The sequence below is a fragment of the Rousettus aegyptiacus genome, unplaced genomic scaffold (assembly GCF_014176215.1).
Source record: "Rousettus aegyptiacus isolate mRouAeg1 unplaced genomic scaffold, mRouAeg1.p scaffold_m13_p_4, whole genome shotgun sequence".
In the NCBI taxonomy this organism is placed as follows: domain Eukaryota; kingdom Metazoa; phylum Chordata; class Mammalia; order Chiroptera; family Pteropodidae; genus Rousettus; species Rousettus aegyptiacus.
In genome coordinates this window covers 93,629,892-93,645,563 of record NW_023416307.1, presented here as the reverse complement: position 1 = coordinate 93,645,563, position 15,672 = coordinate 93,629,892, and the positions used below count along the sequence as shown (strand labels likewise).

Below are 15,672 nucleotides of genomic sequence, written 5' to 3'. Positions count from 1 at the left end.
AAAATTATTCAATAAACTGGGTTACTATGCAAAAACTTTTATTTGAAAGGTGGAATGCAAATGCAACATTTTCGTATCACTGTTGTTTCTTCATTGGAATGAAAAAATGTGCTGGTGAATGTCAACTCACACTTGGTGCCTTGAGCACCAAGTTTCATAATGGCCATAAGGTTTCACACCCTTTCCTACACTGTCAGATACAAAGGACCCAAATATAAATTTTCTTTTTCCTTTTTTTTATGCAAAACACAACACTTTACAAAAAGAAAAAGACTTCAAAGACAATCCTTTTCTTGCATAAATTTCAGCACTCCATTCAAGATCCACATTTATCTTCCTTATCCAATTACATGATCAAAGCAGAAGTGTTTGGCCTACTTTGCAGATTTAAAAACATCTAGGGAAAAACTAGGAACATTTAAAACTACCATTTTTTATGCTATGCATCTTCCTGTAGGAGAATTGGAATCCATTCCCCCTTTCTCTCTTAATTAGTCTCCAGATAACAAAAAGGTCAGAGAGTTTGCGTGCTATAATCATCCAAGCCATTAAAGAGTCGGTTACATCTCTGTGCAATCCAATCTAACCTCAAATCATTGAGTGTAGTGTACTTTTTGCTCTCTACACTGCTACAAGATCTATTTCAGAACCCACTGAGAAACTTGATTTTTTTATGATTAGTTTTAAAGAATTTTTATTAAAAATAAAACTACAAAAATAAAAATCTGAGATGTTAGTTCTTCTAGTTCCTCAAACTACTGGTTCTAGCACATCTGTTCATTTTAATGCTACAATATGGAGTTCATATTTCCTAAAATAGAACATACCTGTCCTTCACATTAACACTCTGCGATGTGAGGTCCCGGTTAAAAAAAAAAATAAAGCAAATATGACATCCTCAAAAATGTTTTAGTGAACAGACTGCCTATTGGTGGATTGATTTTTCTCTATGGAAATAAATCTGCTGGCAGCCACTAGAATGGAGTATAAAAGATGACCTCAGGCAGCTGCTTCCATTTGTTTTGGTGGGAAAATGAGGGTTCTGTCTCTCCCCTGGGGTTAATCCTGTGATGCTCTTGTCTGAGCTCTGTTTCTGAAGGGTTACACTGGAGAGGAGGAATGCTTTGCGGTTTATGACAAGATCACAGCAGAATATTTTGTGCACGTCGTGATTTGTATCACCCATTTGAGCATAGGCCATAAAAGTGCACTGTTTATCAGGAACATTTGTGAATATATAACAGCACTGAAGACATATAGCCACTAAATAATTCACAGTTATCTATCTCCTCAGCAAATTCCTTATACACCTACCATGTTTTAATGCCTAGTTTGCTCAGGAACAATATTCTTTATGACCCTTCCAATATAAAAATGTTTACTGACTGGCAGCAATATATAGGTACTATGAGATGGAGCTACAAGAAAGGCGAAAGCTTTTTGCTTTCTCCACCTCTCCCTGGAATTTTTCATCTGTTTCCCTGGAATTTTTCAAACTGGCACCTAACCTTATAAAAGAAGATTACCTTCCCAAAAGTGGGTGCTAAATTCTGACTTCTACTATATGGGCTAATGAGAGTCATTAACTAACCTTCACCTTCTTCTCTTTTCAGTTCTATATCCATTTACAGTCCCAAGGAGAATCCAAATGCATTTGATGCTGCAGCGTTCTTCCAGTCTGTGGGGAATTTCCTGGGGATCTTCGCTGGCTCATTTGCAATGGGATCTGCATATGCTGTTGTCACAGCACTAATATCCTTTGTCTGTGTGTGGAAAGCTGAGAACTTTAAAGAGCTGTCAATGTCTTTGAAATGTTTCTGAAAATGGACAACCTCTAGGCCTGGAAATGGCTAGATAGTCTTGTTCAAGTATGACATAGAGACACTGAGGCCATCTGAATAATTCTCAAGTCATAGGTTGGTAACAATGGGAGAGTGGCCTGCACTCCTTTCTTATCCAAGGTCAGTTCTAACACTAATAATATTGTCTGATCCTTGGATATCAACTGTCTTAAAAATAGGTGGACAGGGGACATCAGGGTTGGCTGTATTAGTGTCAAGGGAAAGACCTGAAGATTCAAGGTTAAGTGCAAGACTGACTGGAAGTGATAAACTAAATATTCTCTGTCCCCTTTTCAAACTTGCATCAATCACTAGCTCACAGTGTTGGCCTGCCAAAGATCACTGTGAGTTTAAACAAGCATCCATAACTATTTTTTATAAGGGAACCTGCAAGCAAGACAGAAATGATGGGTAATTGTGTCATTTCATTCCCCGCCCCTCTTTTTTTTTTTTTTTTTTTTCAGCAGAGAGGTAGACAAATGGGCAGAGCTCTTAGAGATTTGAGCCAAGAAATTTGGCAGGTCTGGTGAGATACTTACTTAAGCAGCTGGATAGTGCTAAAATAAGTCAGAGTTAAGGAGGAAGCCAGAAAGCCAATGTCAAGTGTGAGAGTTTAATGAAGGCTACAGAGAAGAAGAAGGGCACAAGACTAAAAACTAAAGACCTTGAGGAAAAGTGAAGGAAGAAAGGTGCAAGAGGGGCCTGGACCATGCAAAGAAAAAGAAAGTATTGGGGTCTTTTTCTGAGACTGGCCCAGCAATTCACTGAGGAGCTGCTAAAAGTCTAGGTTCTACTAAGGGGTTTTAAGACATCACAATATGAATAAAACATGGACCCTGCTTTTCAACTAGGGACAAGCTTGGAAAGACAAGCTTTACATAATAGCTTCACTGAAAGTGAGTTCCAAAGCCATTGCCAAATTATTAGGACTATAAGAATTGAAATGAGGATGAGGACACTGTGTCTGGAATAGTCCAATAGATTCTTGGCCAATCTTATAATTCTGAAAAATAATTTGAAAAGCAGTATTTACATGGAGAGTTGGACTTGGGCTTGGCCTGAAAGATAGGTAGAATATAGGCAAAAGCTACATGATAAGTGATTTAAGAGAATACCAGCATTCATTAAGAAGTGGGGATGGGACAGAGATGACACATAGCAGACGCACCTGAGAGGACTAAAGGGTTCAGGCTGGTGAGAGCAATGGAAAATGAAGGGGCACAAGTGGGGTGGAGGGAGCTTGTGGAGTATCTTGAAGTGTTATTCAAAGGAGTTTTTGCTCAGTTAGTGACACGTTCAAAGTCCTGTTTTTAAAACATAAATGAGGAATTGGTTTGTAGGATGAATCAGAGGAGGAGGATTAGAATCAAGAGAAAGCATGATAATAAACCATGAGGGAAACATCAGGAAAGAGAACACTGTTTTGAATAATCACTAGAACTTAATGGTTGGTTGGTTATACAGGATAAAAAAGAGGAGAGAATTTAAGTTTACTCCAAAGTCATATCCTAGAAATCCTGGAGAATGTCAACTCCATTGATGGAGATAAAGTAAGTCAGAAAAGATAGTGCCGATTTCTAACAAAAATTATGATTAATAATCTACCCAGTACCTATGATATGTCAGGACCCCTGTATTTGTTTTACACATGATACCTTGTTTGACCTTCACAATAATCATATCACATTGACACTATTTTTATTGTACAACGAAGCTTAGAAAGGCTAAGCTGTTGCCCAAGGTCATGCAGCTAGTAAATGGAGCCAAGATTCAAATTCAGAGAGTGAAACAAAAACACAGACCATATTCTTGATCATAACTCTCTATTGCCTTTCAATTATTAAGTGGAATTATGATGAAGGTCACATGTGTAGAGTAATAGTAATGATGACAACGTTTAGTGAATGTCAGCACATGGCACATGGCAGGGCATATATATATATATATATATATATATATTTCCTCATTTGAATCAACAATTATTAGGCTCACTTTACATTTTAACTGGGACTGAAGGAGGTTAAGTAGCTCACTCTGGGTCACATGTCAGTAATAATAAACACAATATTATCTAACACTTGTTGAAAACACTACCATGTGCTAACCATTGTTTTTAGTATTTTGAATGGATTATCTCAGGTAGCTTTTATGAGAGACCTGGGAGGGAGATACCGTTCTCTTCCCAAGTTTACAGCTTGAAAAGCTGACACATAAAGGTTAAACAGCTTGTCTAAGGCCACATAGCTTGGACATTTCAGGGTAGGAAAATAAATCCAGGCTTTTGGATTCACAGCCTGCACTGGGTAGAAGAGCTGAAATTGGAACTCTTTTCTGTCTGATGTGAAGGGAATGTAAGGACACCTAAGTAAATGGGTTTATTAGAGAAGGACTCTTACAAACTCAGGCTGCGCAGGAGACAGGTGCAGAGTTATTTCCTCCACTGTTATAATCTCCATACCTCGTCCATAATGAGGCAAAGGCTCCTCAAGGTTTAGGCCCCTGGACTCTGGACAAGCTAGGGACTTGACCCAGAACTGAACTACTTTCTGGAAGAGGTTGAAATAAAAGACTGCCCTATGCCCACTTGACATCCTGTTATTCAAATTGGCCTAAGCCTTCTCTACAACAAACTAGTAGAGGGAATTCAGAGGAATAAATCTCACTAGAAACAAAGCCTGTCCTCTAAGTAATAAGAGGAGATGCCAAAACAAGGTCAAAGGGCGGCCCATGTTTTCCTCCAGATATAGAACTGCTTCCACATCCTTACTGAATCAATTTCCAGGAAAGATGTTTTACCAAACAAATTAACTTAAATTACACTAATAGAAACTTACATAGACCTTGTTGCATACCAGGTACTCTTCTAAGACTTTACCATATAGTAACTGCTTTATATACTTAGGAGGTAGGTTGAATTATTATCCCCATTTTCACACAGAGAAATCAAGGCATAGAGTGGCCAAGGGACATATCTAAGCTGATATAGTAAATTCGAACCCAGGTAAAGTTGGCTTCCAGAGGCCATACTCCCAAATATGACATTATTTTGCCTCTCCTTGGCATTTTGTGTTGTCTAATATGTTACAAAACACTTTTAATATACTTCATCTCATTTCTTTCTCCACACTTGTGTGAGTAGATATTAGTTTCCTCAACAGTTCACACAGGATAGAAATGAGGCTCAAAGAGGTTAACATATTGCTTAGAAATCACACAGCCAATGTCTTGCAGAGGCACAACTTGGACACCCCAAGGGTCAGGTTTTTTCTTCCCTGCCCTGCTGCTAAACACTTCTCAGTGTGGAATATTTTTTAGGTGGTTTCCCATCCCCACCCCCGAGCATAAAAATGCAACATTTCATCTTAATTGTCAATGTTTTCTTAGCCTGTGAACACAGTTGCAATGTAACCCTCTCTCACTGAACACATACCCCTAATCATTTCTCCTTAACCCATTCTCAGCATGACTTGGATCACTATGACTGTGCTCTATTTGCAATTTGTAGGATATTGAGCAAATGTCATCCTGGCCAAAATGAACCATTGTCTGCCAAAGGGCTTCTTGCCTGACCTAGAAATAATACGTTTTCCTCCATCCAACTTATACCAAGAAGGCACAGGCAGCTTCCTTGTCACTGAACATAAATGCTAATCCTCTTCCTATTTCCATCCCCAAGAGAGAAGAGTGTTCAAGGTGTCCACAGATTAGCACTCCCCAGGGAGCAGTGGCCTCCTTTGGTACTGACGCACTTGCAGCATCTCATCCACCCACACTATCCATTGCTTTGTTTCCATAGATTTGCTACAGTCTCCTGAGGGGCACACCCCAAGGCCTAAGACCAAATTCAAGAGGTTTTTTCACCCACAGTAAGCTGATTTTATCCTCTTAGCAAAGCACCTTTTTTTTAAATCTGAACACAGGTTTGTATTTTTACCAGGGCATTCCACCCACAGTGAAGCATAGAACTCATGCTGGCCTTCAAAGTATTCCCATGAGAGTTACAGCTCCCCAGACAGGTCTGAAAATCAGTTCTCTTACACTAAAACTGTCACAACTAGATCTGATTTTCTCATCCGAGAAGGAGATTTAGCTGTAAAAGCAACTTCTTATTTCCCTTAACATGTCTCCATCACTTGACCAAATTTACCAAACTGCGTGAGTTCCCTATGCTGGAAACAGGCTTGTTTTTCCTCCTGTCTTGGAGTGCCTTCCTGTCCGCCGAAGCCGCCAGCCTGACAGGTCAGTGCTTCATTCTGCACTGCAAATTGGCTGTGTGAATGTGTGTGTATGCCCCAGGATGTACCCCTCCCTGACTCAGCAGGAAGTGGGATGGAGTCTCTCTTATATGAGTTTGTGTCAGAATCAGCCTCTCCTGGGTACTCCGGGGAGAAAAAAATAATAACATCCATTTTGTATACAACAGCTTCACTGAAAGTCTCCAAAATATCATTTCCTCTTCTCTCCTTGCTGGTAGGGTCGGGGTGGGGGAGCAGAAATTGGTGTTGAAATCTACAAATGACTCTTCGATAGAGATGATGGATGATTCTACAAATGGAAATCTCTACTCAGAGTGTGAAGGGACGCACAACTGCTTTGTAGAAAAGGGTGGTTTTCTCCATTTGGGGTTAACAGCATGCATTCACGTAAGCAGCCTCTCTAGGGTGTGCACATCTCCACACACATCAGGGTTTAAAATCTGATTATACTCTCTGGCAGGCCAGAAAACAAAGCTAATGTGGCGGCTCTGCAGTTTAATATCTCTTACCATTGAAAGTCTATATATAGAGTCTTCAGAGGAGTAACAGTTGATAGAGAAAGGGGCAGTCCCAAAGGTCCTCAGGGCCATGGATTCTGTGATCTGGATTTGGCAATTAGATTGTGTTTCTGCAACAGGGAGGGTTTGCGCTTGGGTAGCTACAACAATTGGGTGCTTTTCCAAGTAGAAGAATCACTGTCGCTCTGGGCAAAATGTCAAAGTTATTTCTCTCCTTTGGCCTAGTTTCCTGCTTCTCCCAAGTTTCAATCCTGGATCCTTTGCTACTCACTACATTTCAACTGACATTTAAGTGGTGAGAATCTCCCCTGAAGTGTTAACTGGTAACAACATAAACCTCCCTAGGGGTAACTGCATTTTAATAGGTGATACTTTAAAGCTAAATAATGATAAAAGTTGACATATATTGAAGTTGTACTACCAGCCAGATGCTGGCTAACAGCCTTTCATAAAAGTTCTCATTAATTTACAGAAAGCCTCAAAGTTAGAAACTCTATCATAGTTTACTCATGCAATATTTAAGCAGTAGAACTGGGATTTAGAATTAGGAGATTTTATTCCAGAGCCTAGGCCAGTGGACACCAAGTATTGTTACCTTGAATGAAACGCCACCTGTGAAATATGAGGCAAGCTCCCAAGAGGAGAAAGATATTTGGAGCTCCAGGAGCCTGCCTGGCCCACTTGCTCCTAGGCTGGTTTTGACTGTCCTGTGAACATGAATTCCTTGGCAAATCTTTTTTGTAATGATGGCCTTTTGTTCTGGGCAGCTGGCCCAACTTACTGCAGAGCCAAGGGAACTAAATTTTTCCCCCCAGGCTTTGAGGGTGTCAGTTGGTGATATAGAAAGCCACCCTACCAGTGCTTACCACACAAGACTACATTACCAGAGTCCACCCTACTGGGCCTTTGTATCCAAATCATTCCAACACAATGTCTGTTATGATAATGCCTTATTTATTATTAAGGAGGTTGCTTAAGAGCTTATGCATTCCAGAGTAATGAACACTAGTGTCCCTTAAATTAAATAATGGAGGTAAACAATTTATATTTATCTCTCAAAATAATTTTGGTTCCCTTTTCTCCACGTTCTATGCCCTTTTTTTAAAAAAAAAAAAAATCACTTAACATTGTAAAATGATATAAGTAATGTTAACAATAAGAATATATATTTGACCTTCAAAAAGGTAAAGAAATATCTTAACTCATCTGATATTTTTTAGTCTACTATTGAACACTGTAATACACACACACAATGCCTAAAAATTATTCATTTTTGTGTGTAAAAATTGTCTTTCTACTTCTTGGTCTATTTCAGCAAGGTCTTGTTTTATTAACTATTTTAAAAATTACAGTCCATGTATAAATGGCTGGTTTATCGTCACCTTACTATTCCACTACCCTTTTCAACCTGTTATCCATAATGGATACCATGTAGAGCACCTCTAAGAAGCCAGCATGATGGAATGGGTGAATGCACGTGTGGGCCCCAGTCGCAGAAAGATCCAAATACTTATGGCTGCACCCAGGGGCACACTCTTCCCAGAGCAGTGCTCCAGATTTAGTAGTGCACCCAGTCGACATTTGAAACAAACCAAACTCTAAGTGTATTTTCTACTGCCAAAGACCAAGCCTACTTAGTCCAAATTACTTATGTGTTTGTTTGTTTATTTATTATTTAATTTTTTCCTATTTCTAAATTGGATTCAAAACACCTTATAACATGAGCCATGCATTTCATGGGACCATTTACTTAAGGATAAACACTCAAGTGGTTGGGGATAGTTTTTCTGCAAAATTAGGCAGCTGTCCATTGCTGTGATTTGGCAATAAATATAGCTCTGAGCTTTCTGGCAGCCAAAGCCAAAAGGGAAACATGAGTTATACAGGAATAATACAGCATTATAAAAGGAAGTCATACTCATTTATAAAAATAGGCAAACTTTTTTCTGGTACTAAAATTTGAAGGGAATATGTTACAGGCTTCCTTATACATGGGCCTTTTCAGGCCATAATGGACAGTGTATTTAATAATAGTTTCAGGGAAGATGGAGTTCCATTCTTTATGTGGCTATTTCTCATCAATAAATGGCCACTATTTCAATAAAATCTCAGGGTGTGGTATCAAATTCAATTCTCTAAGGGTATTTCATGTAATGATAAAAATCCTTCTAGTTCTAATCCACAAGTAAACTAACATAATGTGAAGCTGAAATCAAAAAAAAATTTTAAAAGCGCTTAATGAATGAATATATGTCTATGAATATAGTGAAGCAAATGGAACGAACTTTCCCACAGTTTATGAGTAACTATAGAGGTAATCAGCTATCACGAGGTCTTGTATGGGTTCACTAACAACACATTATGTAGGTCTTAGGGACGGGTTTAAAAAGCAATGGTTTCTCAACAGAATTTCCCCAGCCCTGACATTTCAAAGTAGATGCTCGAGGATGTCCACCAAGTAAGCAGGGCTCTAAGCTTGTCACCCCAACTTCACCCTTTAATTGGTTCCATGAATTGGGTTTTTACATAAGATTTTATTTGAAAAAAGAATTTCTGTTGCTTTAAACAATGTATATCTGTTTTTAAGAACATATTTTTTACTTTTTTCTTGCTACCAAAGTAATGCATATATATTGTAGGAAATTTAGAAAATGCAGATTCACAGAAGGAAACAAAATTAGGCTTACCTGTATTCTTACTGCCAATTAATAACTATTGTAATAGTGGTCTGAGTTGATCTAATTATACATATATGCACACTTGATTGAATATACTCATGCATACATACATATAATTATATTTTATTTTTAATTAACTTACTTTTTTCACTCAACAACATGTAGTGAATGCTTTTCATGACATTAAATACTCTTCTACATTATTATTTTTAATGGCTGCCTAGTACTATATCATATCAACTTGTTATAATTTATTATATCAACCTTTTGTTCATAGTTTTTAATATTTATATAATTGCAATGGTGATCCCTATAAAGTGATCTTTGGATTTCTATTTTTATAACTGCCAAAAAATAAAATCAATGGGCTAATAAGAAGGCTAAAGATTTAATGCATTAGAAAAATTCATCCAAATTATCCTCCAGAAAATTGTATCCCTTTACACTTTCACTGATAATGTGAGAGAGAGCTCATTCACTCACATCTTCACCAATCTAAATATTATTCATCCCTGCTAACTTGATAATCAAGTTCCACTTCATACTGATTTAAATTTATCATATTTTTACTGAGGAAAGCACTTTAATTACATGGAAATTTGTATTTCTCCTATGGTGAACTACCTGTTTATGCATTTTGTCCTTTTTTTCTTACTAAGATGCTTATCTTTGTCACATTAAATTTTAGGAACTCTTTATCTATTAAGAAAATTAACCTTTTGACTCTCATATAGACTATAAATATTCTCTAGTTTGTGAATTTACCTTTTAAATATGTTTTATTTCTTTAGGTAAGAAAAAAGTTTGGTATAGACATTTTCAAGTTTTATTTGGTTAATTATATCTCCTTCTTAGAAACTCCAAGATTTTATTAATTCATGCTTAGAAAGCTTAAATGTTTATTAATGATAATGTATCCTTTCTTTTAATGGTTGTCTGGTTTTATTCCTGCATTGAAATTCAAGTGGAATTTTTTATATATAATCTGCAGGATACTATAAGGATTTGATTTTCTTCCTCAGTGATTATCCATGCATCACAACATCCTTCAAACTTAAACTAAGAATTTATAATATAATGCCCATGTGTAGATATACATACATGTGTATGTATGTTCTGAGCTTTCTATTGTTTCACTAAGCTTTTGGTCTTCCTTGTTTTTATCATTTCATCTTCTTGGCTCATTTTAATATTTACTGGATCAATTCCCTCATGCCCTTTCGCCATATTCAAGAGCTTCTTTGCTATACTTACGTATTTATTATTCCAGAAAGACTTGAAAATAATTCTGTGATGTTTCAAGCAATCAATAACTTTGGGATTATTATTGTGATTGCATTAAATTTTAGATTAATTTGAGGAGAAGTGGTGTTTTTACAGTGTTATATCTTCCTACCCAGAAATATATCTCTCCATTTATTCAAGTTATGTTTTATGGCCCTGAGTAAATTTTTATGGCTGTATTCACATTAGACCTACAAATTTCTTGTTAAGTACTCTTTAAACTATTTTATATTTTGGATCACTATCAAGATTGGAAACTTTTTTCATTGTAGTTTCTAACTGGTTATTGTTTGTTTATGTGCATCTAGATTTCACTACACTATTTGAATTACTCTTTGTAGCTCTGAAACATAGAACTAGAGCTGGTGTGAAGAATTAGGATTGATGAGCAGAATTTATACTAGCCTATAAGGTCCATGAGTGCTATATAAGCACCACCTGGGTGGCTGAAGCATTGTAGGCACTCATTATCTCTTGAGCAATGGAACGAATGATTGTAGCTCGATAAAAGGAAAAACTTTAAAAACCTGAATAACAGACTTCTTTATAAGGTAGTGAATGCCCTATGCCTAATAATATTCTTGTAGAGTCAGGATATTCCAAAGCAGACTCATATCAACTAAAGTAGTTATTGTAAATTGCATTAACCTTCAATTTCGTTTCCCTATTAAGTTAAAATAGGGACATGTAAACCTGAGGAAATAAGAGCCTAGTCTAGAAGAATATGGTGGACATGTGTTGGTTTTTCCTGCCCAGAATCAATGATCACTTTCACTGGTAATAGCATCCTGGTATTACTTAAGGAACTACCCCTCCACCATCAGATACCATCTCTTTAATCAAGGTATCCCACCCTCCCCTGCCAACAAGAATAGGAACATCTGAAGCTAGGTCAGACACTCTTTCCCTGGGATGTGAGACTTTAGGAGGGAGATAGAAGGATGCATAACTGTTTGTACCAGTTCTTTCCAAGAACAAAACTCTGTTGAGACTAATTCTTCATGCCACAGATTCTTAGAACTGTCTTTGTGCCTCCCTTCTGAGAGCTGTCATGCTTTCCTCCAAAAAAAATTATTTTTGATTACAATAGCCAGAATCAGTTTTTATTGCTTGCGAACAAAGAAGCCTAAATGGTATAAAGGAAGAAATAATCCACAAGGTATTTCAACAAAAGAAACTGTACAACTTGGTGACAGATTAGAAGGAGAATCTCACAGAGAGCACAGACTTCAGGCTAAGGTACTTGGGACCAACTTATGTCAGGTGCATAATGATAAACAAACAAAAAGAATCAAGTTTTTAAAGACAGTTTGCACACTGTTCATTATCCTTTTCAATTCAGCTTCTTATAAGATGCATTATGAATACCAGTGTGGCGGTGGGGAGTCTTGCTCATAACCACATCTTCCGCTTTCACTTTCAGTTGTTACTAATTTGATGATGATCATTTGATTTATTTTGATCATCTTTTACTTCAAGGGCTACATTTGCAGCTGCTTCATCTCCGTCTCTTGGAAATAGCACCTGCAAATGTTCAATAGTCACATAGAAGAACTTAGTTTTATGGAAACAAGTGGCTTTTAAACATGCAAATTAGGTTGGTATTTCTATTACCCAGAAGACTGATTCAATGTTACTGGAAACATAAAAGTACAGTTTGAAGAAACTCTTCTTTGAGAAGACTGAGTGGAATGCAAATGCAAGTGAGAAAACTTTCTAGAGGATGAGACTGTGTAGTTAGAAATGGACTTTAGGGAGTCCTCACAAGCTGAGAGAGCACAGGAAGAAGAGAATGTATATGAATGCGTCTGCCCTACTTAAAGATCACCGACTGAAGGTCATGTCTCTGGTTTCTGGCTCTTCTGTTGACTGGTCAGGGATTAGAAACAAGTCATCTTATTAATTTATATCTCAATTTTCTTTGCTACTGAGATAAAAAGAATTTTATTATTTTGTAATGAAAGGACATTGTACATGTACAGAATGTGGCTTTTGGGTAAATACATGACTCCAAGGCATTTTCTCTCTGAGGTGCCTTGTACACACGCACACCAAATTTCTAATCAGGTAGGATTTTCTTGTGAAGACACTTATTTCATTAGGCTAGTGACCCATCAATTTAAATTGAGTATTGAAAATAATTCAGCAGTATTATTTATAGCATAATCTCTAATGAATTGAATTCTGTCATAGAAGTTGCTTTCAGTTAATAAAGATAACCAAAAGCACAGCTAGACAGGTTGTTCGAAAATTCATTTTTGTAATCTGTTTCCCAGCTAGGATTTTGGGGGTCAGGTTTTTGCCGGAAGCAAACTTTCAGGGACTGTTATTAAACATTCAAAGAGTAAGATTTCTAATGGCAACATTGGCACCATATCTAACAATTTCTCTGCTTCTATGCACTTCTGTAATAAAAGCAGCTTCCATTTTTAGATTCCTGGGACATATTGCATGTCCACTGAAAGCAAAAAATAGGGAAGGAGGCCATTGGCATATTTTATTTTCTCATTCAAAAAGTTAAACTGTATAGTCACTCTTTAGTAGCTTAGAATGATTTCCATCTAAGAAAACAAATGTAAAAATCTAAAAGAAAAAAAAAACCTGATTACTATTGCTATTGGTCTTTGTAGCATGATTCTAGATAGTAAGAGACTCTGGAAAAAATTTTAAATGTGGATGGGAAAAGTAAGTGATGCTCTGGCTCATTTATTAAATAATTAACCAAGATATCTGAGAGAGAGGAGCACTGAGCATACATAGGCGTCAAGCTCAATATAAACGGTTAATGCATCTCAATCCCATCACCTAGGAATGTTCTCCTGTTGGTCTCATGTGACAAGGTCCTACTTATATTGTCATGATAAAAAAAAAAAAGTGACCCTTAGAAGCTCAGGTCCTGCTTATCCATCAGGTCAGTTCTTAAAAGGCTTTTGTAGAATAAGTAGTCAGGAAAAGGAGAACTTGGAAAAGTTTTTTCTACAATAGAGAAGGAGGAAAGACTTCCAAATGAAATGACTATTACGGGACATGTTAAGACTTTGATTTGAGTAAGCTGGCTCATTATTTCACATCTCCATCATATCTCAGCTTGGCAAAAAATTGTCTGCAATTTTTAAAAAGGCTTTTAGCGCAAAAGTGAATGTGCTCCATTTGGCTTGCCACTGAGGCATTGCATGACTGGATGGGAACTATATTTCTAGATCTCAGTAAATAAAAGAAATCACCAGGGGGTGACTTCTTGAATGATTTCTCAAAACAAATCTGGCCAGTTTGAGCTTCTAAGTACATCATTAGCCAACATCTCTTATCTTAAAACTGCTCTTGTTTTCATATTGATAAGACCATGTAAAATTTAACTTAATTAACTAATAATTCATCAACAAATGAGGTGCACTGAGCATGTTCTAAGCCAAAAATAAAACCTGGAGGCTCAAAATATTAGCCATTTAAGTTGTAGTAATAGGTGCCCAAAATTCTCAAGGGGATTAGTTAACTAACACACTGAAACAAGGGCAAACATGCAATAATGCCATCTCAATAAACACAGATGTGAAGTACATCTCCTTGCATAATAACTCATTAACTCACACCTGCACTTTCTTGAACTGAATAGCTCATCATTTCAATATTCAAACAACCTTTCACATGTGACTTGAGTAGTAGACAAATTTACCTCTGCTTTCTTCACTATAAATGCTTTCAGTCATTATTTAAGCTCTTCTCATGGTGCCAAAGGGTAAGTTCTTTCTTTCTTAGGAACCCGTGTTCTTCATGAGCATGTAGAAAACTGTCAGAAGATAGATGGCACAAATATACAACATAGAAATGAAGCAGAAAGAAGAGTCAAGGATAATTCCCAGGTCCCTCGATCAACTGAACCAATGGTTTATTTCACCAAAACGAGGACTATAATGGATGGATATATGTAGTAGAAAGGAAGACAAAAAATGAGTTCATTCAAAAAACCTTCTGGATTTTAACACATGTGGAAACTTTACATGGAAAATACAGTGGACAATTATACAAGGGTATATGAAGTGAGATTACTAATTAGAGATTTAGGTGACATTAGTGTAAATGTGCTAGCTGATTCCAAGGAAATGAAAACTGAAAAGAAGAGGTAAGCCTGATGAACACCAACATTCGAGTTGGAATGGCAGGGACCTAAGTTTAAAAAAGATTTTTCTGCTTCTCCACACTTCAAGTGTACTAGCATAAATACTACTACATTATGAAGGAGATTTCTATTTTAAATGGAAATTTGTAAACCTTTCATCATAGATGTGAAGTAGCTCTTAAAAACATGCCTCCACTCTGCTTTGGAGAAACCAGAAATAAGAACATAGATACATGCTGTTTTCTATGTTGATGCTCTTACATTCCACAGACTCATGATTAATCTGCCAACTGTGGAATTACCAAATTGGTAAACTAGACAGTAATTGTACTCTATAAACTTGGGATATTTCCTGTTCCCTGAAGGAGTTTTCCATTTTGTAAAATCCTTGGCATCTCAGTTCCAGCTTCATGTTCATTGGTGATGGTGGGAAACCTGTCAGAAATGTTTCTCTGTTCTTTTTATTTTTTAAATTAACTAATTTATTTAATCGAAGAAATGACTTAAAATTTTTTCCCCACCTCCCCCCTTCTTCTTCATCCCACCCTCTGGTAACCACTAATCCATTATCCACGTCCATGAGGCTCTATTTGTTTGTCCTGTTCATTTGTTACTTTTAGGTTTATATCCCACATATAAGTGATATCATGTTATTTTCAAAGCTTTCTATCTGGCTTATTTCACTTAGTATGATTATCTCGAGGTCCAACAATGTTGTCGTAAATGGCAATATTTCATCTCTTTTTTATGGCTGAGGAATATTCCATTGTATATATGTAGCACAGCTTCTTTATCCAATCACCTATCATAGGACACTTTGGTTGCTTTCATTTCCTGGCCACTGTGAATAATGCTGCTATAAACATGGATATGCAAATATATTTTCAGATATGAGTTTTCAAGTCTTTGGGGTAAATACCCAGTAGAGGGATTGCTAGATCATATGGTAGATCAATTCTTAGTTTTTTGAGGAACTTC

General features: G+C 36.8%; 1 protein-coding gene across 1 annotated transcript in view; it reads left to right on the top strand.

The window, feature by feature from the left end:
- SLC9A9 (solute carrier family 9 member A9) overlaps positions 1–15,672 on the top strand; it is a 507,404-nt gene that overhangs the window by 229,897 nt on the left and 261,835 nt on the right. The window contains exons 7-8 of the mRNA XM_016165975.2: positions 1,614–1,752; positions 5,975–6,080. Of these exons, the coding sequence (XP_016021461.2) occupies positions 1,614–1,752; positions 5,975–6,080 (245 nt within the window). The remainder of the gene's footprint in view (positions 1–1,613; positions 1,753–5,974; positions 6,081–15,672) is intronic.